The following is a 23,300-nucleotide window of genomic DNA, read 5'->3' as shown; positions in this document are numbered from 1 at the left end:
TATTCAGAATACAGTTACTTTGTTGAAATGAATGGATTACACGGCGGTATTTTCCTATTTCATAAGGCTATGAACTCTATATTTTTGGTGTCCACGCCGATGGAAACCCAGCCCATGTCACCTCTACTTGCGGCGTGAAGAAATATTTTTAAAATTTTTTAAAAATTATTCACAAAAATGATTTAATATGAAGGCAATAGGCAGAGTGTTACAGGCATAGCCCTAAAGAATGTAGCCTCATGGGCAGTGGAGTCCGTGTCTGTGAGTGCGAGGGAAGGAGAAAAAGAGTCAAAAAGTAAGAGATGTCACAGACCAGAAACGGGAGATGGAAGAATGTAAATATATATATATATATATATATACAAAGTTGACCCAGACAACAAAAGTAAAGCTAGTTTTCGGCTACGAGCCCGACACGGAGCCCGACGTATCCCATATGGAAAAGATATATATAAATCTTATAAAGTTTGTATCTGTCTTGTGTGAAACTTGTATGAAAAGCATACAAGAGTGAAAACACATATAAGATCCCTTGAAAAATTATATAATGAAACTTGTATGTTTTGGATACTTACTAAAACAATATATGAAAGTAATGAGAAAGTGGCGACTTTCATGAGTAAATCATGTAAGTTTTTACTATTTCTTTTCCATATGGGATTAGACAGAGGTCTCTTTACGGTTTTATGCCTTTATGGTTCGGAGCCGCGGACCTGTTTTATATTCGCGCGGAATAGTTTTCTATATGAGATCGCTGCAAAAAGTGCAGCCTTACCTAATGTCCACCTACTGTTACTCATTTATATTAAGATTTAAAAATCTAGTTGGTATGGCGAATAACCTTTAGTAAAAGTAATAAATCACATAGCAATAGGACATTCATGTAGTTGTAAAAAGCATGATAATATATTAAGTAATCCAAAGTATTCAGAATACGTTACTCTCATTGAGTAACGTAACAGAATACTTACAAAATACATTTTGGGGCATGTATTGTGTAATCTGTAGTGGAATACATTTTAAAAGTAACCTTCCCAACGCTGTGATAACTGCCTTTGTTATCCTACGTCAATTACTTTTGGCTTAAAGGAAGTCCAAGGGCCATATTTGCTAAACAAGAAAAATAAACAGAGGTATTCTGATGGCGGTGGAAAGTTGTGTAGGTGATCTGTTAACAATGCATTCATTTATAGATTTATAGACTGCAAAGCAGCCAGCTCATCGCAGTAATTACAGACGCAATCTACCAAGAGCAGCTCAAATTAGTAGGGTAAAAATGAGCATCAAATACATATTAATTCTTCCTCTGCTGCCTCTTGTTGATTTCAATTGCCCTGCTGTTTCCAGACAGAAACATATGCATAAAAGCTGCCCTTACACTGCACTAGTTTTGTTAGTACATTGCTCAGTTCCTCATCAGGTCTGCTCATTTCTGACCTGCTAATTTGAGCTGCTCTTTGTAGAATGCTGGTCATTACTGAAATGAACCGTCTGTTTGATTAGAAATTAGCACATTGTTCGTGTTTTTTTTAGACTGATTTGACCTGTTTATTAAATCTGGACTGGAAAAATTGTCCGTTTACAAGACGAGGAGGTGACAGTTGTCACAGAAATAAGAATTTTATACACTTAAAAATTGAATTAGTTCCCAGAATTGAAAAAAAAATGCAAACTTGATTCCTTAGAAAAACAAAGTACAGCTTACTTAAGATAACAAAGTTAGGGAAACGTATTTATTGTGATAGTTACACGTGATTAAACGCACCCTTGATTCCCAAAGGTTTGATGTCTCGTTATGACTAGATCTGTTTTGTGATAAATATGGTCATTATTTTTAATTATTTCTCTCTCTAGGGAAAGCCTACCCCCCGGAGTTCTACTATGATACCTACAACCCTCTGTGGCAGAACAGGCCAAGGGTCTATGGCTTCAAGCTACAGTGGACCCAGATGAACCCAAATGCTGTGGACCGTATTGTTGCCTACAGACTAGGCATCAGACAGGTAAGACTGCTATGAGGTGCCTGCTCATTTGCATTCCTATTGTTCAGTCTTCTATTCTCTGTGAGCTACTATCACAGCCAGAAGAGCCACTACATGAGTCTTAAAGTCATGAAATGTTGGCATCTGGTACAGTAACTTGTCACGGGTATTGGTCAGCCTCTTTCCAACCCTTCATACATAAATTAGAGTCATCCCACACGACAGGCATGTAAAAGCCTTTCTTATTGGCAAATTAAACACACGATGGAAGCTTTTGCACAGCGTGCTCGCACTTGCGTGTTGTACCCGATTGATAGAGCCAAACCTCATATCTGTCTTATTGTGTAGTTTTTCAGGACGTGAATGAGCCTTCGTGCGCCGAGCAGGAATCACTGAGAACCTGTCAGGGGCAGTCAGCTCAACATGGTCTGTGGTTTCCATGAATTGTTTCTGTTTTTGCTTTCCATCAGAAGAGTGAAAGGGGTCCCCGCAGCTAGAAGTAGCGAGCATAGCTCCTATTTTTTGCTTTTTTTGTGTTCCTTTTTCCTGCCTCTCAAGTAAGCTCCACACATGACAGGCAGGCGGCATTGATGGATGGCGTGGTTACATTTTCTCTTTTGGCAATCAATGAGCACCTTCCACTCTCTGCTCTTCTTTCTCTGTCTTGTCCCCCACCTCCATGGCGATGCACATTTGATCTTGCTTTTTTCTCTTTTTTTAATTTAGAGCAGCAGGTGCAGCACCACACATTTTTGAAATGTTGAACTTGCCGCAGAATTTCACGTTGCCTTTGCTGCATGGAGGCGCATCTGCAACCATGTTAAAAACAATAAAAAAAAAAAAATTTAAGATGAAGAAATGTGGAGCATGCTTGAGTGAAATCCGTCTAATTTCTGCTCCGAATTAGGGAGCACACCCTGACAGTTGTGTTTGTAATGAATAATATAATTTAGTGTTTGTCTCACTCTACACCCTCAAGGAATTGACGCTTGAGAACACATTTCAGACCTGTTATGTTTGTGTAGCGCAGTGATTTTTCTGTCAACTATCTCAGTTGGTCTGTTTGGTAATAAATTATGTCGTGCTTGCCGAGCCCGTGTACTTGCCAGGGATTAGTCTGAAAACCTGCCAGGAATATACATTTGCTTTTCCTATTTTCAGCTGGTCCTGTGCACATTTGTAACGATTGTAAAGTCTGCACCTGTGCTAGAATGGACCAAATGCAATTTTAAAATCACATTAGCATTTCAATCTAATGTGCATTTCTTTATTTAAGAAGAACAAGTGAGAGAGCATCACCACCCAAGTCTGTTTTAGAAGAAGATCTGTGTTTGGGCGAATTAATTTCTTTCCACCTTCTTGCTTTGATATCTGGGGGACCATTATCTGCTTGCTCCGAGGTAAAACGGCCAATCTTCCTTTGTCTTAGATGAGAATCAGAGTCAGAGAATCTTTACTGAAGGGAAAATTCTGACTTTTTCCTATGGCATTTGCCATATAGTGTACTATCTATGGTCTTTGCCTTTGCTAGTGATTTAGGACAATAATGACATTTTTTTTATTGCCTTGTGGTGAAGAAAAGTTGAAATCCAGAAGAGGCAGAGGCAGCATGCAAAGAGGAAATGAAAAAGAAGAAGTGAGGAGGAGGAGTGGCTCTTTTTCTAAATTGGAAAAAAAAAGAAAGATACCTTTTGAAAAAAGGGAAAAAATGATGCAGTAAAGAAAGCATTGGCACACGGACTACACCGCTTCATTCTATTTATAGAACCAGCAGCAGCTCCCCTGCCATTCCTTGAGAATCATTATCATTTTCTCTCAGTTTTGAATTAATACTTGAGAACTGGTAGACCTTATGCCTCTGTAATGGACTGCTCCGTCTTATCGCCCAGTGCCCTCATGAGAGACGGTCCGACTGAAGGGGAGGGAAATGGAAATGACTCCAAAGCTGAAAGGCATGCACCGGTCAGAATCACAAAACACAAATCGCTGCACCTGTCAAGGAACCAGTGTTATATCTGCCTTGTTTTGATACTCTTGCGGCTTCAAGCCCTTCTAGTCTGTCCAGAACCTTGATTGCCTGTTTCCATTCCTAAGATAACTTTTTTTTCAGCTCATGTATTGCCATCTTGCGGCTCCCTTTTTTCCCTTTTCTGCCTCTACTCCTCCTTTTTTTTTTTTTTTTTTTTTTTAACATCTTTTTCAATTGATCTGACAAGTCAGATTGTGCAAGCAGATCAATAGAAGTCATACTAACTACATGCGAGTAATCTGCAGTAGATCAGCTTGTCTAACGTTATGTCAGCAGTTGGTTATTCTGGAGTTTGTCTTCAAGTCTATTAGTATCGCTTTGATCAGCTTTATTTTTATTTTTAATTTTTTTAAGTTCCTATAAATCCCCTCCTGAACCGCAGCCACAGTGAAAGGAAATTAAATCAATACGGCTCTCTACATCTGTGGGGAAAATGTGGAGATTGAAAGCTAATGGGATGTAAACAGAAGCCTTAATTGAGTGCAAATGTGTGGATTCAGTGAACATTAATGGGAATCAAAACAATGGGGCTGAATCCATAAGCCTGTAAGTATGTGCATGTGTCAAAGTGTCTGAAAAGTTGAATGTTTTTCTGTTTTTTTCCAGTCAGCATTTAGAGTTTGATTTGATTTGCATATTTAAGCACTGTTGGTTTTTAATAAGGGGGGGGGGGGGGGGGGGGGAGACCTTTATAAAGCAGCTCTAGCCAAGACCAATATTAAAAGCCATGCACACACACACACACACACAGAAATGTGTATATTTAATTTTATTCAGTATTATACAGCCACCTGAACATAAGCACATAATGCCACGGGCATTTGTGAACAACAGTGAGATAAGGTACATGAAATGTTTCATTTTTGGTGCTTACTGGTTAAATCGGGTATTAAAAATAAAATTTTTAATATTTATATTTAAATGTATGAATTTTTGAGCAAACTGGATGAACATCAAGTCTCATATTCATGTTTTAGCCACAGCTTTTGAACATAATAAACATCTGATCTATTTCCAAAAATTCATTAAAAATTACTTTTAAATAATTGTTTCTTTAGATAGATAGATAGAGAACTTGGCTGCAGTTCAGGGCCAAACATAAAAGCCTATTTAGTAATGTACTTCATCACCAGTGGGCATGTGCAAATTACTACAGCAACATAATGCATGCAGTACATAATACAGGTTTACATAAAGTTACGTGAAAAAGAGCATTTTCACACTCATTCACACGAGGATTCAATAACTTGCAAGCACCCTTTTAGCAGCAGCAACTTAAGTAGTCAGTTTCTGATTGATCAGTTTCTCACATCATTATGATATATCACAATAGCAAATATCCTCACCATATTATCATTTATTTTAGCGGATTGAAACACACATAGGACGAGACACATACAGGCTGACACTGTGTAATTTATGGCAATTAACTGTCATGCCTTTTGTGCTTAAGGGGAAAGTTAAAAATTTTCAAAGCATAGGTAAGGGCTAGAGCGCTCTCTGTAATTACCGCAGAGAGACAACGGACCCTATTTACCTGCAAACTAATGGTGATAGAAACTTGCACGCCATAATTGCGGCTCATCCAGCCTCTAAGTAATTACTTAATTGGTATTGTTCCCTCACATGCACACTGACTCAATGCTGTCACACCTTCATTCATTCGATCCCTGTCTCCCTCCGCTAATGGTGCACTTCTTTCTGTATGGTACGGTCACTAATTGTGATGCAGACGCGATCGCTTGTCTTTGTGCCCTGTTAATCTGATAATCGAGGATAAAATGTACCCTCCTTCACTCGCCCCTCACCAGCAAATCTAGCTTTGCTGTTTGTGTTTCAGAGGGGTTGCATTATATCAGAAAGCACAAAAGGAATTAAAGTTTGTGTGATACCTGAACTAAGTCAGCCAGGAGTTTGCCTGTTTGCTGCACATTATTGAAAGAGAAGATAGAAAAATCGTGGCAATTCAAGGTCCCTTTATAAAGAGATGGCAAAAAAAATAAAAAATTGCAGAACATCATGATAGAAATTCTTTAAAGGAATCAGGCAGACAGTCAGAACACAACTGTACTTACAAAATGCCTATAAAACCTACGATAATGTTTCTTCTGCTAATAGAAACATGTGTCTGCTGCTTCTTAATAGCAGTCTTTTAGTTCTGACCCTGGGAGCTGCTTCGAAAGTAAATATGGTTAATGAGCATCTCACCGTCATCAGCTTACAAAAGAAATTTGTTTTTGTTGTGCAGCTTGGATCGTGCAGATTGGTGAATCGTGCAGATGCCTATAGGCGGTCTTAATTGGCAGATGAAATGGAACATTATACAGTCGTGTTAAAGGACTACATAGTTGTGGTCACACTTGGAGGAAAATGAGAGAATGTGTTTTCTTTGCATGGCACATACTCTCCTTATTTGGTAAATCTGCATACAGAACCTATATATAGCTGATAGTGAAGATGCATCACATGAGATCACATTAGAGACCCTGTGATCTGTTATTGGTACAGTATTGAGAACAGCTCTTTGAAAAGTGTGAACAGTTCACAGAGACAAGAACCCAAATGATCTTTATTTACAGACTAGCGTTCATGCATGGGAGGACTTTAGATGAAGCAAATGGTGCATGAAAGCAAAAGGTAAGGTCTGTAAAATGAGCTAACAGTCAGAACAAATGATACAAGCAAGGAAAATACGGGAAAAAGAAACCCAAGGCTGGTCCAACTGCTTGGCTGTGGGAGGTAACAACAAAAGAGGAGTCTGTCAAGTATACCATATACTGCATCATATTGATGCTGATTGCTCAGATGTGGAGCAGAAAGGTGGAAAAATAGAACAAAGGGTGAAGGGGAACATACCAATCCTCAACAGCAGCAGGAACACTTTGCTATTTGAAAATCTGTTAGTTATAAACAGAACTAGCAAATGTCTAATATCCCAAACCTCATGTGGTTCTTCTTCCGACACAGATGGGGCTCCAGCGCTGGTGGGAGCAGGAGATCCCAGTGGATGGAACAATCAACAAAGGAGAGCTCATGACGCATAACCTGACTGAGCTGATAAAGCCCGAGTCTTACGAGGTGCGCCTCACGCCCATCACGCGTTTCGGCGAGGGGGACTCCGCCATCCGTATCGTCACCTACAGTGGTAAGCGCTACATACTTTTTCCATTGTTTCAGTGTTTTGACAGCCAGCAAACAGATAAAAACAAGGTAAAGGAGACAAGAGATTTTAACTCCCGCTGAAGTTTGTGCTTACGGCGTACGTTCATCACTAATGATGATATCAAAAGTTCGCCGTAGCATCAGCAGTCATTACAAGGATCCGATGATGAGTTATTTTGCATAAGACGTACGAGGAAAGAGCGAGTGGGGAAAAAAAAAAGGGAACTGATTGAAGTAATTTGAATTGCATGTAACACATTCAGTCATCTGTAGACAGCTCGAATTCAGCCGGCTTTGCTTCTTTTCTCCTTTGAGCCAAATGGATGCTGATCAACTGACTAATCCCTTCTTAGTGACCTTCATTGCTTGAGTCAGCTCTCCCCTGTACCGGGGCAAAGGCTGACTTGTTGTGTCTGTGCTTGAGAGATCATCATGACATTGAAGCTTCAGATGACTCAAGCATGTAGCCCGGGTAACAAGACCAAACAGAGCTGGTCAGAGATGAGTCATGCTTTGCTGCCTTCGCTCGGTTCCCCCCTCCCAAAACAATGCAATTTTCTGTCTTTTGTCTTTGTCGGAGGATCTGATTAGTCCCCCGGATTGTTTCTCATATAATAAATGGCTTTTCAATTTCACATTGTAAATATTTTGAAAGGTTCTTGCCCTCACCATGCCTGACATGGACCCTGACATGAAAAGCATAAAAATCTTACTGTACATTTGCCCAGACTCGGTGGCCAGATAGAACAGTAATAATTTTATTTGATTTATTTTATATAGACTACAGTAATAAAAGTAATAATAATTATGTAGCAATTTTCTAAAACAAGCCACAAAATGTTTTACAAATACTCAGATTTTATAGAGAAAACTGCAATAATTACCCTTTTTTGGAAGAGCTCGGCAGCACTGGTAATGATTTAATACGCAACAGGGAAACACACAACAAAACAAAACCAGTCGCAGGGAGGGACGCCGTCTGCCCAGAGCGTGCCGGGTTCCAAAGGAAGTGGAGGCAGTTTGTAACAACAAGCAGAGCGCAGATCGGTGCAGCCAGTAATTGCAGATCGCTACAGTGCTAATGTTGCTCCAGAGAAAGCGTGAAGTTACCTGAGGGACAGCAAGGGAAAAAAGCAAGAGCTACAGGAGAGAGAGAGAGAAAAAGGTTGAAAAATTGTAACTAAATAAATAAATAAATACATCTAGTCATACTGACCTCGTCCTCCCTGAGGCCCCTTGTTTTGAGTCCAGGTTGAATTTGTTATAAAAACCCAACTGGCAGAATTTTTTTCAAAGGTTTCCAAGGATGTCACACTGACTGAAATGGCCACCTTTTACTGCCACCACTAAAATGCATCTAGGATTTATTTCTGATGCATCAAAATGTAGATGAGAGTTGCACTCGAGAATTTTTAAAACAGGAGCAGTAACATCTGGATCGCCGACCCGTTGATTATTGCTGTTTTTTTTTAATCTTCTATTTACATTTCTGATTCAGATGAAACAAAATCGTCACTCGTTGTTATCTCCAGACTGAAAAGGACTCAAAATAGACTTTGTATTTCAAAATTCTCCTAAGTATATCTCATCTATAGAGCTCAAGGTTGTTCATTTTGACCTTATAGCCTTGCGACGGTTCTCAGGTGGGCATCTCAGACAGTAGCCTTGGATTTAAGGAGATAAAGCAATAATAACAAATGAGGTTAAACTGAGGTTGAATCAGAAGAGTCTCTCTGATAAAAGTACAGCAGCCAAAAATAGCAGCCAGAAGGACATCACAAGGATTTTGTGTACTGCGACCACTGAGAATACATCAAAACACACTGTATTTCTTTACAGAACGAAATAGCAGGTTGCAAACAGAGATAGATTCTCCAGCTTGTGGGATGGCATGCTGGCAAAAACAATACAAAGACTACAGTAGTATCCACAGTTGGCCCAGTAGTACCAGTGAACAGATGCACAGGTACTTGAGATGTACATCTTCAGAAACTAAGTGACTGACTGTTTTCTGTCTATCACTGACTGCCAAGTTCTTCCGGAGTGGTGGTGCTGCAGTTGTGAATAATTCAGTTTCACTGCAGCTCATCATGGCTTCTGCAAAGAGAATTGGGAAAAAGGAGAGAAATGAGAGAGGCAGATAAACTTTCTCCGCTGTTATTTTTGTAGTAGTTTGTGATACTGCGCGGTTCCCCCGGTCAACCTTGAATTGAATTCAGTGGAGTTGAATCCAAATGAATACAGTCGAAGCGAAGTGAGGGGAATTGAGGCTAATTAAGGCAGGGAGTAGCGCAGAAGGAGTGATGGAGGCAGCCAAGTTGGGACTGGGAAGAAAAGGGAGATACAGGGGAACAAATTAATAAAAGAAGAAGAAGGAGAAAAAAGATAGAAAGAGGAGAGCCAATGCTGACGTGCAAATCGCCTGCCCAGCGAGAGGCTGGACTAATTATCACTCTAGGGCTGCTCTGTTCTCCCACACACAGCATAACGCCACGGTAGCAGGCTAATGTAGGGCTGAACCGTATCCACTCTGCTCTGAGACTGATGTGTGAAATACAGCCCAGGACCATCTCCATTATCACTTCAGTTTCATTCTCACTGGGGAACATGGACCTGTGGGGCATCTGTGTATGGGCTGTAGCACAAAGGCTTTATGGGTTTGAAAATTTACAGTGAATTGAAAAAAAAGAAAGTCATAAAAGTTCTTCTATTTATCGCTATGTAATCACTATGTTTAAGTCCTGTCCTGTCTTTGGTATATAAATCTAAGGTAGCATTTTCATGGCAGTCCTGCATTTGCTATTGTCCTGATTCAAAGACATGTCCAATATTTGACTGTTTGGGAAACTCCCAAAGGGTCCAAGCACAAATAAGGTTTACTAACCCAAATTAATCAATTTAATGACTTTTGCATTTTTATTAATTTTAACTGGATTAATTTGTGGCAAGCAATGTTGCTTCACCATAAGGAGGCTGCGGGATTGAATAAACCTTTAGCCCTGGCTCTTCCAGTCTAAATTTGTGCATAGACTCAGCAGACACTTTGGTAATTGCATTCAATTATTCATTTATTTGAGTATTTGCATAAATGGGAAGTTGAACAGCAACCGATAAACGTATTTCATGTGTTTGCCTTGCACGGTGGGATTGTCTTTTCCTCCTTGTGACCCTAAAATGAAGAAAACCTACAGAAAAAACACGGCTTTGTCTGTTTGTTAGCTGTTAGCTTGAACATTTCTGCCCTGTGTTAAATTGCAACATAAGTCCTCCATTAGAGGAAGTTTTTTCCATCATTGCCCAAAAGGCCGAGCAATCATTCTGAACCACATAAAGTCGATGGTAGCAGCTTTTCTGTGACTTGGCACGAAAACACAAAAGCGGTTACAGTGTCCCCAGTTGCAAGATGAAGAATGGCTATGTCACCAAGCTCTGAAGATGCTCTTTTAAATTTTGCTGCAGTGACAAACTCAGCATCTGTTTGGTGTTCCTCATAACGCTCCCCTCCCACTATGTCTCTCTTCCTCTCTTGTTTCCTCCAATACACAGGATTTAATGTTTAAGCCTCCAGTCAACCCTCACAGTGTCACAGTAAAACACTGCTGCTGTTTCTTAATATTCCATTTTTATGCACCTTGCAGTGACATATACAACACCTCTCCTCAAGGCAAAACTCCCTAAATCTTATATTAAATTCAGTTTCTCACTGTAAGTGGGGTGTTTCTGTTTGACCAGCAGTGATTCAGTGGTAAAGCTGTCCCAGGTTCTGTCTCTTTGTGTTGCTGTGAAGCATGCTTTAACCTGAGAATTCAGATTATATTTTATCTATATATTTTTTAAGCTACCCAAAGCTTTCAGCACATAGTACCAACCCTCAGAAGCTATCTTCCTTGATCATTTTTTGATCATATAATCATGTTCATGACCAATAAGATACAGCACATGTTGCAGCGCAGTCCTGGGCTACAGCTATAGCTATATAGTAGCTGCTGTTTTGATACAGTATTTTGTACATGCTCAGTAGTCCTGCTTTATAAAGTACTTTCACTTAAAGGAATACATTTATTCAAGATCAATACAGCTTTCATATCTGTTCATTAAATATAAGCCAGCAGTCAGTGAGCTTGGATTAGAACAAAGACTGAACAGCTAGCCTTGTAGCAGTGACTCCCCAGAGTTTCTTTTTAGCCTGGCAACTGCTCAAAAGCCTTAAAGATCTCTGAGCTATAGAGGTTTTCACTCTTTTTTTTTCTTTCTTTTTTAGTTGGTAAGAATTAAATGATATATGACATATTAATTATTGAGCTTTAGAGGTGCTGGTGTTTGGGATTCTTTACCTCCTGAAAGATTCAGACAGAGCTAGCTGATTCTTGCTGTTTCCATTTTTCGTGCTAATCTATGCTCACCAAGTGTGCAAGGCATGACTCATGGATTCCCCGTGCTCAGCTGGATGGTCCCTCCGTTTGACATTCCTTTGAAATCCACTCTTGTTTTTGGTAGAAGAGTTGGGACCAGCATATTTATGATTTGAACTGTTTTGATTGCTGCTGTAACATGTTGTGACATGACATGGCTTCAGCCAATACCTTTTGATTAGCCTTGTCTCATGCTTTCTTGCTTTGTGGTAGATCTTTGTTCTGTCTTCACTGAGATATTTGAATGCTAATCAATAAAATCAAATCAAATATCCTTTTGTCTTCTTTGTTCTGTCATTTATACTTCTTAGTTCTTTAGGTTAAAGTGAATGCCAATCCATCAGTGCATATATGTATATGTGCGCTAATGAAAGAACAGCCTTGCACGGGGCTCAGCATGGCTCGGGTGTGTCCATGTGTGTTACTGCAGGACTTGTGCAGAGCAGTGCATCCTCAGTAGGCTTTTGTAAAAAAGGACACAATGGTGTGATGTCGCTCTTGTTATTTTGGTCACGGAGACACGAGGGAAAGATTGCTGAACTACATTTACCCACACTGTCATTATTCCAGCTGATGGTTGGGCAGCTGTGGAGCCAACACAGGGCCTTCTCAGAACATCATGGCACGCACCCATAACCCCTAAATATGATTGATGGGAATGTGGGAGTGTGTGGATTATATGAGGTCAGTGAAAAAAGAAAGGATAAAACCAGGCATGCCACTGTTGTCTATGAGGACACTTGGCTGAAGCCTTGGAATTGTCTGCTGCTTTGTAATGTAGCCGCAGGCCAGTGGGCAGGGAATCCTGCCAAGATGAAGTCAGTGATTGTATCCGGAACAGCCTCCATGGACCAATGTCCTTTGGCGGTCAATGAGCTCACTTTGTGTTTCAATCAAAATTAGGCAATTTGGATGGAAGGCATTCATGCATCAAGCATGCAGCTTGTTTTGTCCTCTCAGCTGGAAAAGTATAAACCAGGATTCAGGCAGACATGCACCTAATATGTGCTCTAATAACAGAAGTTTGAAAGAAAAAAAAGAAAAGAAAAATCCGCTCTTCACTCCACTGTGTGATCACTGGGAGTTTTTATCTTGACAACTATCAAAATTACATTTCATCCTCAATCATTATTTGAGGCTTTTTAGCTATGGGGGGAAAAGCAGGGTGCTGCAGCATTAAGAAGAAAATCTGGGATATTTTTTAAAGCCTTTGCAGTGAGCTCGAGGGTTTTGCACATCTCTGCTTTAACGGCATAGCGCATTTGAAGAAGGGCAATTGAGGTCTGCTACTTGTTTTCAGGAGTTCAGACACAGTTACAGACAAGGCGGCAACGTTTCTTTAAAAAAAGTGCTTCATTTAAAACGCTCGAGTCAACAGCTGAGCTCTGTCGCAGTTTATTTTAATGCTTGTTTGTTTTCCCATATCCAATATAGTCATCTATACTGGAAGTAAAATTATCTGTTTTATGCAAGTGTGATCTGGAGAGAGTGTTTGCATGCAAAACAGTCGTAAAAGTAGCCTCTGGGCCTTCTCTGTGCACAGCTTGATTTCCTTAGTGTGTATGGAGACACTGCTTGAGCAGACACACTCTTTTGGATTGGATTAAGGCGTAGTGAGTCAGTCGAGGGAAGCTGCAGGTAAAAAAAAAAAATGCAGACAACGAAATACATTTTCATAACCACAGTATCGGAAGAAAGAGGGATTTGGGAGGGAGGGAGTGAGAGTTACAGGAAATGGGACATTGAGATGGAGAGAGCCGGCGAGCAGGAGGGGGCCTGAAAGAATGGAGTTTTGTCGGAAACCTCAGCATCCGTTTCGCAGGCTCGAGGCTGTAAGTTGTCATTTAAAACATTTTCTCTGCAACAGCGGGATGATTTCCTCCCCCTCTGCAGTCTGTGCTGCTCTGTGCAGTCCACTGTAGATTCAGTGGGAAGCAGTGACTGTCGGGCGGCGAGTATTTTCACAGTCACATAAAAGATTCTTAAAGCGTTTTCAAGGAAGGTGTGCGCTGAAAATGCAATTTTAGTTGCTTCACGGCATGTGTCTTTGTCTATCTCCCCTTTTATCCCCGAGCAAACATACATTTCCACGAGTTACACAACAATAAACAGAAATCCCTCCTTTTTATGTAACTTGAGCTTTTAAAAACAGCAGTTTCATCAGCGCCACTGTACTTCGCCACTCTCACTACATGTTTTCCTTTGTAGGAATGATTTGTTATTACTCACTTTAATTGGTTGGATTAAAATCAATTCCCTCCATGAACAGCAAGGTTTCATAAATCACCCAGCAACATAGTTTTGTAGTAAAGCTGATGTATCGCATCTATTCAGCCGGTCAGCAATCGATCATGAAAATGCCCATGAATCTTCTTGACAGGTTAAATGGTATTTACTCTGCAAAAAGTGAAGTGCCGACTAACTGGCTCGCTGCAACTCTGTGTGATACCCTTGACCTTTATGTGTTTGCTGCGGCAGTAGCCTCTTAAATTATCAATGAGGGAAGCATTGAACTGTGGTTAGGTGGACAGAATGCAAAAGAAGTCCTCGGTGTATTTCCGTTAGCGTTTGATCTCAAAGTTTTCATAATGATGGGTTTGAAAAGACAGGATATAAGTAGCAGGAAACTGATTAGCAGACACACTTGTGATTATTACTCATTTTTGTGATTTATTGGCTCCTAAATGGAAGGATAAAATAGGCTTAGTGTTCTAAATGGAAGTCACCTTGGACAAGAACATCAGCAAAGCCAGTAAATGGCAGTAATGATAAGCAGTTGCGCTATAAGCTTATTAATGTGGTCAGGCTGGTCTTCCTAATCCCTCACTCTTTTACATTAGATAACAGACTGCGAATAAATGCTGTCACCTTTTCCACTTCAAATCCCAGACATCTCTCTTTGTGTCTGCTCAATAATCATTGTTCTGAGTGCGGGAGTTGATTGGTGCCGTCTGTTTCCTTCGTGTTTTTACAGTGAGAAGGCAAAAGTGCTTTACAGAGATGAAGCACAGATACTTTGCAAACAGTGTTCTGTTTCTGCGGTCACACACTCCAGAAAGAAACCTGTCTTGCCACGGCTGTTAGACCATGCTAGCTCTGTATGACAAATGGGTCAGAAATGTTTAGTAAGCACTTTCACTGTGTGTTTCTGTCTCACTGCAAAGCAGAGGCTACACAGACAGACAGACAGACGAGTCCCACTTTTACTGAAGCTCTTATTTCTCTGCTATATCTTTACATAATATGTTCCTTGTTGCTCACAAAAGGTTAATATATGCCTGTGTAATACTCTGCTACTTGCTGAATAGCAGAGCTCACAAGGCAGCCACACAGAGTCTGAAGGTGCAACAGGTTGACCTCTTTTACGTCGGCGTGTGCCTCCATGCACATTTTCTCTTAATAAGTGTTTCATGTAATGACAGGCTGCTAAGATTTTTTGTACTAACAATTATCCCTGGCCTTTCTCTTCCACAGCTCCCATCAACCCTCACCTGAGTAAGTAATGTGCACCTCACTTAGCATGTCTCATCAGACAGAGTGCTCCTTCTGACACAACACCGGCTGTGAAAACAGTGGGGATACTCCAAGTAACTGTCTCGTCTATAGAGAGCCGACTTAAATAATCAGTATTGAACTGGAAGATGTTTTTAAACGACTCTAAAACAGGAGTAAATGAGCAATGATTGAGCAAGGCTTGCATTTAGAAAAGGGTAGGCTTGCGTCAGGATATTTGACATTGTGCATTTTGGACACGGCGTTTGCATGAGATGTTGGATGTCGTTTGGTGTATCTGTGTGTGTGTGTGGGTGTGTGTGTTTCTGGGCGCATGAGTTTATTTGCACCTTCTGTGCTCTGTGAGCATTAATTATGCATGCATTTGTGCCATAGCTGTTTATATTCTTTAATGTTTAGCTTCATTTATGACGCATTGTTTCATTGTTGAAACTTTACAAATTCACATTATTCATGCCTTGAGAATCCAGACTTAATCATTGCTTGCTGTGCGGCAGTGTGCTGCCTTGTATCGTGGTTAATTTATTTTTATAGATATATATTTTGGTGGGTGTTCACAGAAACATTGCCAACATAATAGCAAACATCCTAATCACCAACATCATTATCCAAATCCCTCCAGGAAACTATCTTACCTGCATGCCTCCCCTTCCCCCCTGCCTCCTTCCTCTGCCTATCCTCCAAATCCTCCTATCTCTCTGAGGCGCACGAGGCGAAAACATTTAGTTTAGCTCACTGCGGATAGGGACGTTAATGTCTAGCACCAGGAGCTAGACCTCCATTTAAATCTGCATGCTCATGAGGAGAAGAGTCAAGAGTGCCTCAAACGCGGCCCCTTGCTGCACTTTTCCCTCTCCACCACCTCTTCTTCTCTCACTCCAGCTCATTCTCTCGCTCTCTCTCTGCCTCGCAGCATCACTGCCCTCTTCCATCCCCCGGCCCATCCACCCACACCACACCTCTACGTCTGTGTTACCTCCATTACCTGAGTAAAAGCTGCAGATCCCGCTCCTCTCAAGGTCACCACTCCAAACTGCTCCCAGCTACGTTTTAATAAATCAATGAATATTTATCAGAGCACATGCCTGCGTCCTGAATCTAAATGCTGTGTTTTTTGCTATCTCTTTGAGGACACCGCTTAGCACCGCCAAGTCCTCTGGTCAGGTGCTTTTTGCATCGTTTGGTTTTTTTTTTCTCTCTTCTTTTTGACAGAGTCGATCCAGCCACTACCCCTTCATTAAATTGAGTGCATGGGGATTTGCACTCATCATCACAGTCTATTCACTTATACATTCCCTTTCATGTGACCAATAACAACGTCGTTCCACCCTCATTCAGTCATTCCACTTGTATTGAACTTGTTGTCACGGGTGGGGGGACTTAATATCTTCACCTGCACACCTACGACAGAGAAGATGGAAGCTGGTAGAAAAGGCGGTTGTCAGGTTTAAAGAAGTCTCACTGGTCAGAGGATATGAAACATTGGAGAACAATCACCCCATTTTTCTTTTAAACCTGTTAAAAAGGGGGGGTGTCGGGGATTGTTCAAAATCACAAGAGGCTCACCTGATTCAGATAAAAGTTTTCTACTGTATCTGTGCCAAACCTCACAAAATTATGTTTTAACAGGAGATTTGTATTAAGTTTGAAATTATTTACTGTGCTGTGGCTGCGTTTATTGAATGTCATCCATCATGCTTCGGTAGTGGGCTGTCTGATAGTCGCACACACAAACCGCCTTTGGGTGTTTCTTCAGTGGAGCACTCTGTCTTCATAGACTCTGGTTAAGTAGAAAACAGAACTGCATGTCGTAGTCAAGAAAAAAAGAAAAACACATTCAATGGCACCTCCCTCACAGTCAGTGAGAGGTCACATCTTAATATAGAAATTCTTTTCACCAGATTGCATGATGTAATTAGGACTCGGGTTGGTCTATGTATCCCCCCGAGACACATGCACACACGCACACATGCCGCAGGAAATGTCATAGATATACAGTAGGTGTCGCACTACTCAAGACATAGCAGTGTACTATAACTTCTCACTCTTCTGAAACGACGTGCTCTGTCATTCACCAGGAGAGTTCCACTGCAGCTTTGAGGAGGAGCCCATCTGCATGTTCACCCAGGACAAGAATGATGATTTTGACTGGACGCGACACAGTGCAGCCACCCGCGACACCAAGTATACACCCAACACTGGCCCTAGTGGTGATCACAGTGGCTCCAAGCAAGGTAAGGAGCTCAAACTTCCACCCTTGACATGTCCAAGCAGCGACTAGCCAATCATTGCTTATCCCTAGTAAAAGTATTGCATATTTGTTTTAGCTAGTGGCTGAGTCTACTTCTTTTTTTATTAATGGAGGAGATGATTCTCATTGTCTTACTTTGCTAATTTGATGGCCTGCCCTTGAGAGAGAAATTGATAAATAATTAACCTCTAAAGAAATATTCAAGGCGTGTAGTAATTGCAACTGGCAGGTTGAGTTGTCCCACATCACGCACATTCCATGATTTTTTTTCTTTGACAAAATACGTCATTGATTAAATGTCAGTGAAGCTGTCTTTAGTTGAAATGACCCATCAATTGGAGTTAAGGCAAGGCAAGTTTATTTATATAGCACAATTCAACAACAAGGTGATTCAAGGTGCTTTACAGAGACATTAGAAACAAAAACAAAAAAAATCATGATTTAAATTTGATTAAAACAAGCTAACTAACTACAGTAACTAACTAACAAACAAAACAGTATATAAAATCAAAAATCAAAACAGATAAAATCAGGACAGTGGATAAAATCAGTAGTTAAAATGTAAGTTTTGAAATTTAAGCTTAAGTGCGGATTTGGTGCTTTATTTAAATGAAGCTGAGAATAGGTGAGTCTTCAACCTGGATTTAAATAAACTGAGTGTTTCAGCTGATCTGAGGCTTTCTGGGAGTTTGTTCCAGATATAAGGAGCATAAAAGCTGAATGCAGCTTCTCAGTGTCTGGTTCTGACTCTGGGAACTGATAAAAGACCAAAATGGTAAATGGCCTGTATTTATATAGCGCTTTTCTAGTCCCTAAGGACCCCAAAGCGCTTTACATATCCAGTCATCCACCCATTCACACACTGGTGATGGCAAGCTACATTGTAGCCACAGCCACCCTGGGGCTCACTGACAGAGGCGAGGCTGCTGGACACTGGCGCCACCGGGCCCTCTGACCACCACCAGTAGGCAACGGGTGAAGTGTCTTGCCCAAGGACACAACGACCGAGACTGTCCAAGCCGGGGCTCGAACCGGCAACCTTCCGATTACAAGGCGAACTCCTAACTCTTGAGCCACGATCGCCCCAGATCCAGATGACCTGAGGGATCTGGAAGGTTCATACTGGGTCAGGAGGTCACTGATGTATTTTGGTCCTAAACCATTCAGAGCTTTATAGACCAGTCTATCCTCTGACGGACAGGCAGCCAGTGTAAAGACCTCAGAGCTGGATTGATGTGGTCCACTTTTTTGGTCTTAGTGAGGACTCGAGCAACAGAGTTCTGAATGAGCTGTAGATGTCTGACTGATTTTTTTAGGTAGACCTGTAAAGATGCTGTTACAGTAATCAAGCCTGCTAAAGATGAATGCATGGACTAGTTTTTCCAGGTCCTGTTGAGACATCAGATCTTTTATCCTTTATCCTTAAAAGGTTGAACTACTAGTCATCTTTAAGAATTGGAGCAAAAATGTATGTGTGGTTAAGTTTCCCGACCATATCATGGCATGTTTTATGCCCTATCTGTTTGTTCATTCAGAGGATGTAAGCAGAGGTATCCTTCATCTGATTGCATAGTCCCTTAGGTCACCGAGTCCTTCAGATTGCCCATTTTGTCTGGTTCAAAACCGAAATGATCCCAGTTAGGTGATTATGTATTCTTTTTCTCAAAATACTCTTCCATGATTGCATTTGCTGGAACTGGTTCATTGGGAGTGGGAGAACTCCGGAAATCGACACACGTGCGCACAATCCTTATTGCCAGTTGTTACACTCAGGGTGGCTGGTTGGAAGTTTTTAACACATCGCCCAAGCCAAGTGGTCTTTGTTATCTCCTGAAAAACACAAGGAAAAGATAATAATCACAATAAATGGATGAATCGGTGCATTTTAAAAGGCCCCAAATACATAAACTGTAAAACAGCGCGTCGCTGTTTTTAATGGCCTGTTGTTTAGCACAATCTGCCTGTGCGTTAGCCCTCCCTAGAGGTCAGACAAAATATCAATGAGGCGGTACATTGTATTGGCTTCCTTTTGCGATATAATATCAATGCAGTGGAAAGAAATATTGATAGTTTTATTAAAACATAAAATGCAGGCATTGTGACCCTGTCCCCACCAATTCAATTAGCAGAGTAATTATGTCATTACTCCTCCATATCAAGAGGGAGCAATGTGAACATAAGTGATCTAAGTTGCTTTGAAAAAGAAAAAAAATCGTAGGGAAAAAATGGTGGTAAGTTAACACCCTAGTAAATACATACATGCATTTTTTGTTTTGTTTTTTGGGAGGGGTTGGGTCCATTCGGAGCATATTTTTACCTTCAGTTATAGAGATGTGGTGATATATCATAGATGAGCTTACAATGTATATTGATCGCCACGTTGCTGTAATGCAATCGGGGTCATTATCATGTATGATAAGAGTGTCTTTGCCAAGAACTCATTGTTTCTCTTCTCTGAATAAATGTTACAGGCTACAATTACAGTGGACACTGTAGCAAAAACCTCTATGCATTGATAAAAATATTGCAGAGTATAACACAAATCGTGACCAACCTTAACATTCACTAACCAGTGGGCAAGTAATTTCATAATATTTCTCATCTTGTGATTTATATGTACGGCTGAGCAATGATATTGCAAAAATCTGTGGTAATAGTAAAAACCACAGCTGGTCTAGGCCTTAGTGATCATTCTTGCCAGCTGTCAGCGAGCCTCTGAAAAAAGTCTACCTGCTTGTTGTATTAGAAATTAGCATGTTGAATGCACACATTTAAATGGACACTGTTGTTTCTTATGTGCTCCATCCACAATGAATGAATCCACAAATGCCCCCAGGGGACAGTGAAGCAATGTGATTATCACATTATCGGTCAGTGCACGACACATAGCATTTTGATTATTTCATATGTTTATTTGCAAACACACAAAAACAAGTGTCACTTTTCAAAACGACGAAATAAGATGGGACAATTCAAAGAAGATGATTTCAGCTGTGCTCATTGTGTCACCAAATATTTGATGCTGCACAAACTAACAGTGAGGATCCTTGATCATCATTTATTTGCAAGATAATCTTCTAAATGAGCCTCGTCGCTGTTTCCATGGCACCCAAATTAGACTCTGCATAGTAAGTTTAGCATTCGCTCTTGAGAGCTGCATGTACAGGTATTGCATATTCAAGGAATAAATAAGAAAAATGGATATGCAAGAGTCTTTTAGAGGATTTTTAATGAATCCTTTGATGGAAGTTGTCTGTGGTGAAATATACAGTTGGTGCCTATTATGGTGCTACGGTACCAGCAGCAGCAGCTGAGGCAGTAAATAATGCATTGGCTTTAATCACCTAATGGTTTCAAAATGTCCAGCATTTCATTAGCAGCTCCATTCATTTTTTTGTGCATAATTATCTAATATGAGATTCAGCTGAGGGAGATATTCCATTTGATTTTGGCTGGAGGGCTGTGGAGCGGCTCACAAGCTACCTTGCCTGTGCCTGTGGCTGGGCTGAGATTGGCTTCAGATAATTTGGCTCGCACGCAGAGGGCTGTCTGACTTATAGGCATCACTGCTGCTGTCCACCACTGTCAGACCAAGGGACCATAAATGTAACCTCACTGTATCTGTGCCAGGTTTTTTGCGACTAGTGAGCTCTGGCCCTTATCTTTATTATGGAAGGTGTCATTACCGCAATATTTACAGTGATAAAACAATTTGTCAGGGATTCAAAGAGAAATGTTTGTGACATTTCACAGTCAGGGACAGTGAAGTTGCTGATGGGGCCAACATAAGTATTCAGCGAAATATATAGAGATATAATTATATATATATAACTAAATATAAACAGCTTAAAATGGAAGAAGCAGCCTGACTGCTCATCTGCTTGTTACCTGTTAAAGTTCAGGGTCTGGCTGCTGGGCTGGGGTCAGCATTCACTCAGCCAATAAATGATGAGTTTGTTTAGTAAAGTCATGAAAACTTAGTTTAGTCACACTGTGTCAATAGTTTTGATTTAGATGCTCTATTATGTTCCTCTCATACAGATCTAACTCCCAGTATGTTACATATGGATCTTTGTATGCGTGCAATCATATTTAAAGTTTATTTGCCTGTTTTTTTTTTTTCAAACCTGCTGCATTAATCTCGTGAAGTCGTGTAGGTTTGATGGCTAAAATTAACCAAGCAAAGGTAGAAAGGGAGTAAAGGCAAAACGAATCAGCAAGTAATTAAAAAAAAAACAAATTATGAGAAAGATGCAACAGCTGTGAAACCTGTGACTTAAGCCACTGCCACACTTCTAATAAGTCTTTTCTGCTTTTTTAAATTAGACCATCAGCTCTTGGCAGTTTGTATTACCACACCTATTGGTTTAAGATCTAATCCGAAGAACAGCCGTCTCTTCTGATAAAACGGGAGTATTTGACACGAGAGGATGAGAAGGCACTGAAAGATCAGACCACAGTTTATGAAAATGTAGAACCCCTTTTATTTTGTTCTCATAACTCTGGTGTCCGCATGTGTGTTTTTATCCATTTCAAGGTTTCTACATGTACATCGAGACGTCAAGACCACGCAAGGAAGGAGACCAAGCACGGCTTATAAGTCCATTTTTCAACGTAGCACCTAAAAACCCTTATGGTATCACCAATCCACCTGCCTACTGCTTTGGCTTCTTCTACCACATGTATGGGAAACACATAGGTAAGAATGATTGCCTTCATTTAAAACCACTGCTTAATTTCTTAAACAATTCTACAGTCTATCACTGCTCCCCGTTTTTGCTTGATAAAGCAGCAAAACCAGCTTTGAGTGGATTTCAAGTTGCTTTGGCAGTTCTCTGCTGTATAAAGGAGTTGCTTTCTTATTCTCGTGGAACTAAGCACAGTCAGTAAGGCAACACCACATGAAATTTTATTTCTAAAAGAGTACGTCATCAAGCATCTGTCGGACATACCGCTGGCATTAATTATGATGAGGTTCTTGGTTTTGGTGTCCAGCAGATGTGTGTTTCACTGGAGTTTTTTCTTTCTTTTTGTGAAGGACTTCTTGTTTGTGAGAGAGGAAACGCAGTAGTCACGGCCAAACAAAAAAGAAAGCAGCACTTTTTCCTCTAAGCAACAGAATTGCAGTCATTTCCTGAGAGTTTCTCCCAGTGGTGTGTTTGGTGTGGAGCTTTGCGCTTTCTTTCCAAAAAATTCTAAGTGTAGCTGTCAGATGTTTCAAGTAAAAGATGTCTCCTTTTTGCAACACACTCCTTCCAAAGGGGTGCGCACAGATTCTGGGTGTTAGCCCTCACATTCATCTCACAATGTAGATAACAACCCTGCATGGCCCATTTGAAGATGGCGGAGCGACTGAAGGAGCACTCTGTGGCTTACATCTGACTCTCTTCACCAGAGACCCAATCAGCCAACCACAAGCACTCCTGCTTTGAATGTGTGCTGTTTGTACGCTCAGTGCATTTAGGAGTTTTGCTCTAGCACAAAAATAGCAGTTTATGCACTGTTGAAGCCCTCCAGGGTTTCTCTGTCCCAACCTAACTCCCTATCATCAGCTACTACACACCTTTATAAGGCGAAAAAGGTCACCAGTGGACGTGGGTCATCTTGTGTCTTTTTTAAGGCACCGGTACTAGTGTTGATGCAGAACCAGCTTTGCTTTTCATTGCATGACTTAATTCTTATTTTTGTGGAAAGAAGATCACGGTGGGCAGAATATGGAAATAGTCTATTCGCCCAGAAAATTCTTAATGGTCCAGTTTAGGAGCCAGAGCCATGTCAGTGAGAAACAGGCACTGTTAGCATATGAGCTGAAGTGATAAAGGAATAGGATTAAAAAACAATGAATCTAAATGACAGCAAGATCTGCAGTCATGTGAAAATGAGAGTTTTCAAAGCCATGTGAGCAGTCTGTGAAAAACTAAGAGCTCTCTGTGACTCGGTAGCTTGTAGAA

At 40.7% G+C, this 23,300-nt stretch overlaps 1 protein-coding gene across 6 annotated transcripts in view; it reads left to right on the top strand.

The window, feature by feature from the left end:
• Positions 1-23,300, top strand: part of LOC113037404 (MAM domain-containing glycosylphosphatidylinositol anchor protein 2) — a 207,459-nt gene that overhangs the window by 172,701 nt on the left and 11,458 nt on the right. For 5 of the 6 annotated variants that reach the window (XM_026194427.1, XM_026194428.1, XM_026194429.1 and 2 more), the window contains 5 exons: positions 1,855-2,003; positions 6,979-7,156; positions 15,060-15,080; positions 17,177-17,332; positions 21,887-22,048. In XM_026194427.1, coding sequence (XP_026050212.1) covers positions 1,855-2,003; positions 6,979-7,156; positions 15,060-15,080; positions 17,177-17,332; positions 21,887-22,048 — 666 coding nt within the window. Of the gene's footprint in view, positions 1-1,854; positions 2,004-6,978; positions 7,157-15,059; positions 15,081-17,176; positions 17,333-21,675; positions 21,867-21,886; positions 22,049-23,300 lie in introns of those variants that run through there. The other variant, XM_026194432.1, reaches the window with a different exon arrangement.

Source organism: Astatotilapia calliptera, chromosome 15, assembly GCF_900246225.1.
Source record: "Astatotilapia calliptera chromosome 15, fAstCal1.2, whole genome shotgun sequence".
In the NCBI taxonomy this organism is placed as follows: Eukaryota; Metazoa; Chordata; class Actinopteri; order Cichliformes; family Cichlidae; genus Astatotilapia; species Astatotilapia calliptera.
The sequence above is the reverse complement of the archived record's forward strand: the minus strand, read 5'-3'. Positions and strand labels throughout refer to the sequence as shown.